Raw genomic sequence first — 3,350 nt, forward strand, 5'->3', positions numbered from 1 at the left:
TAACAATCTCTCGATCGGAGCTTCCACGAGAAAAAGTTTCTCAGCCAGGACAACAACCTTATAGTTTGTAGGTTTGTACCCTATATTTTTTTTATGTGTAATACTTCCATCCAGATTCAACATCGCATATACTGTAATAAACAATCATACATTTACGTAGATAAACAAAGTAGAAAACTATAGGAGCATGGAGAGTATAGTGGAGCTTAAATGAAATTTTATCATACGAAAACCTTATACAGCAATGAGTCGACGACAAACAGACACACTCTATTTTCAGCAAGAAGAGGCTAAGATGGGGAAAAGCTTGCAATGAAGCAAAGATAGGGAAAAGCTTGCAACAAGGCAATATCAATTAAATATTATCATTTCAAATCACCTAAACAATTCTAAAATTTTTGGAAAATATTTTACCAAATCACCTATAAATTTCATTTTTATTTTAAACTTTTACTGAAATCACTCAAACAACTTTAAATCTCACTTAAATACCACCAAAATTAAAACACTCCAAAATCTCCCAAAACACTTAATTCAATACACCCCCCCCCCTAATATTATATGGTATATTTATAGTATGCTAAGCCTTGCAGATTAGGTTGTTATTTCTTCCTAATTGCAATTACCTTAAACATAGGGGATAGAAAATCATAAATTACTTTTAGAGTGTTATCACTAAAAATAGCACCTAAACAAATGATTAGTACATATCATCTATGATACCTACGATTAGTGATCACCATATTTATAGGCATTTTATAACCACTGGTCACGTGAATTATAAATGCTAATTTGAGATTAGAATGATTCGGTTCGTGAGTTCCGCTAGGATCTTGAAGAATCAACACACAGTTTGCAAGTCCGGTCCATATCTTGCTTAGTTGCTAATAATATGGGAGCCGATGACCAGAAATCTTTTTGGAGAATTTTAATACATAAGATATTGGTTGGGGCCTTTGTCCTCTTTTTATAATGATCTCACTAGCCTCGCTATATTTGATCTATTCATTTAGGATGGGCCTAGAATTTTCTTAAATCGCTGACTTTCTGTTCTAGAATGTGAACAGAAACACTTTTTGTGCAAAGTCTTGAATAGAAAAAGTCAACTATGAAGAATGTAAAGGTCAGGTAAACATCTCCATCGCACAAGAGACGACTTCTTCAAACTGTTCGGCCCTCTCTTATTATGAGTTGAGAAGGTAATATCAGTGGCCCGAGCACGTTCACACATTTACATTACGACTTTTCATACATCATTTCACTTTTCATACATCATTTCACTATATTTAGGCATAACACCATTACTTCTTCCACCATTCTCCAAACAAAAATCAAAATGTTGACTCACGCTATTTCTAAACCCATCCTCATAGTAACCATTCTATTAGTTCTACAAGCTTTCTATACCACAACAAAGGCTCAAAACTGTGGTTGTTCGCCAGACCTATGTTGTAGTCAGTTCGGTTTCTGCGGTAGCACTTCAGACTATTGTGGTGTAGGTTGTCTGTCAACAAGAGCCTTGTTTTGCCCCTCCTCCTGCAAACGGTGTCTCGGTTGATGAAATTGTCACACAAGAATTCTTCAATGGAATCATCGACCAAGCCGAGTCTAGTTGCGCTGGTAATGGATTTTACAGCCGAGGAGCTTTTCTTGAGGCCTTAGAGTCATATTCCCGTTTCGCTAGGATTGGTTCGGTCGATGATTCTAGGCGTGAGATCGCAGCCTTCTTTGCCCATGTCACGCATGAAACTGGACGTAAGTATAACTTGATGGTTCATTTTATATACATTTTTGTTTTATGATACATGCATGATTGAACAACTTTGATTGTTTGTTTCAGATTTTTGCTACATAGAAGAAATAAACGGACCCTCAAGGGATTATTGCGACGAGAACGCGACGCAGTATCCATGCAATCCCAACAAAGGCTATTACGGCCGCGGACCGATCCAACTCTCTTGGAATTTCAACTACGGGCCAGCTGGAACCGCGATTGGTTTTGACGGTCTCAACGCACCAGAAACAGTAGCCACGGATCCAGTCATATCCTTCAAGACCGCCTTGTGGTACTGGACCAATAGAGTTCAGCCTGTTATCTCACAAGGCTTTGGTGCAACAATCCGAGCCATCAACGGCGCTCTGGAGTGCGACGGAGCCAACTCAGCCACGGTTCAAGCTAGAGTTCGTTACTACACTGAATATTGTCGTCAGTTAGGTGTTGACCCCGGAAACAACCTCATTTGCTAACAAAAAAAAACATCTAGTAGTAATCCATATTATTTGTATACACATTACAGAAATAAAGACAATGCTCAAGAATGTAATGACCCATTTATGTTATACTCTTTTGCTTCATTTTAATTGATATTTTAAGGTTTAGTTTTGTTTCAGTTTAAATGATTTTTTAGATTTTTTATGCAATAATTTAATGTTATTTGGTGTTTAATTGGTTATATTATATATAATTAATATAAAAAGAAACAAAATGAATAATTAACGACTTCTTAGCATGTGTGCATAAATTTTAAACACCTAACTCTTCTTTTTTTTGTCAACAAACACCAACTCATTTAAATGGGAGTATATTTTTGGTCCCTTAATCTATATTATAATGAGCCAGTTTCATCACTCCTGATGCGACACGTCATCACATTTGTGGGCTCCACTTTTAAAAAGTGTGAAAAAAATGTCAAGTCTTTGGCTCGAATCCGGGTTAATGAGATATAAACACCAACATTTATACCACTAAACTAAAGGATACTTTGTACATTGATGGTCGAAACTAATATATATTTATGATATGATACTTTATTATCTCCTTAAGGTATACACATGCATTTTATAAATATTGTGGGGTCCATGATTCTCGGTTTGGTTTAGTAATTCTGTTATGGCGTTTGGTTTTTAAATTATATGGTATGATTTGAGTTTTTCCGTTCAATTAATGTTTTATTATGTTATTAAACACATCGTTTTGTCGATTAGGGTTTTTTTAATTGTTCTTTGTCTCTTTACATTTGCAATCTCCGTTCAGCTTCTCTGCAAACACCAAACATTAATCTTCCCTATTGTTCAACGTATGTCTTTTGATTTACCAATTAATGTTTTCGTCATTTAATTCAGAAGCGATGTCGACCTCTCCGTTTCCTTCACGCCAAACCTATAAATTATAGATGAATCTTCAGAACCTCTGTTAGTTAATCTTCTTTATCAAGCGTTCATTGTTGCTCGACTTCTCCCATTTTTGGAACTCGAAAAACATCAAGAAGCATGGTGAATTCATGGGAAGCACTCTACTCAGGTATTGTATCGACAAAAAATTAAGAGATTATTTACTTTCATTTTTTTTT

General features: G+C 35.6%; 2 protein-coding genes across 3 annotated transcripts in view; one reads left to right on the forward strand and one right to left on the reverse strand.

Annotated features, from left to right (window-relative positions):
• LOC106311878 (protein SHI RELATED SEQUENCE 5-like) overlaps window positions 1-3,350 on the reverse strand; it is an 18,929-nt gene that overhangs the window by 2,673 nt on the left and 12,906 nt on the right. The window lies entirely within an intron of this gene.
• On the forward strand, window positions 1,162-2,361 carry LOC106311879 (endochitinase PR4-like). Its single transcript, XM_013749203.1, is given in 3 exon segments — window positions 1,162-1,501; window positions 1,503-1,755; window positions 1,841-2,361. Coding segments are annotated over 3 exon segments (825 nt in total). The 5' UTR covers window positions 1,162-1,336; the 3' UTR covers window positions 2,248-2,361.

Source organism: Brassica oleracea, chromosome C8 (assembly GCF_000695525.1).
Source record: "Brassica oleracea var. oleracea cultivar TO1000 chromosome C8, BOL, whole genome shotgun sequence".
In the NCBI taxonomy this organism is placed as follows: domain Eukaryota; kingdom Viridiplantae; phylum Streptophyta; class Magnoliopsida; order Brassicales; family Brassicaceae; genus Brassica; species Brassica oleracea.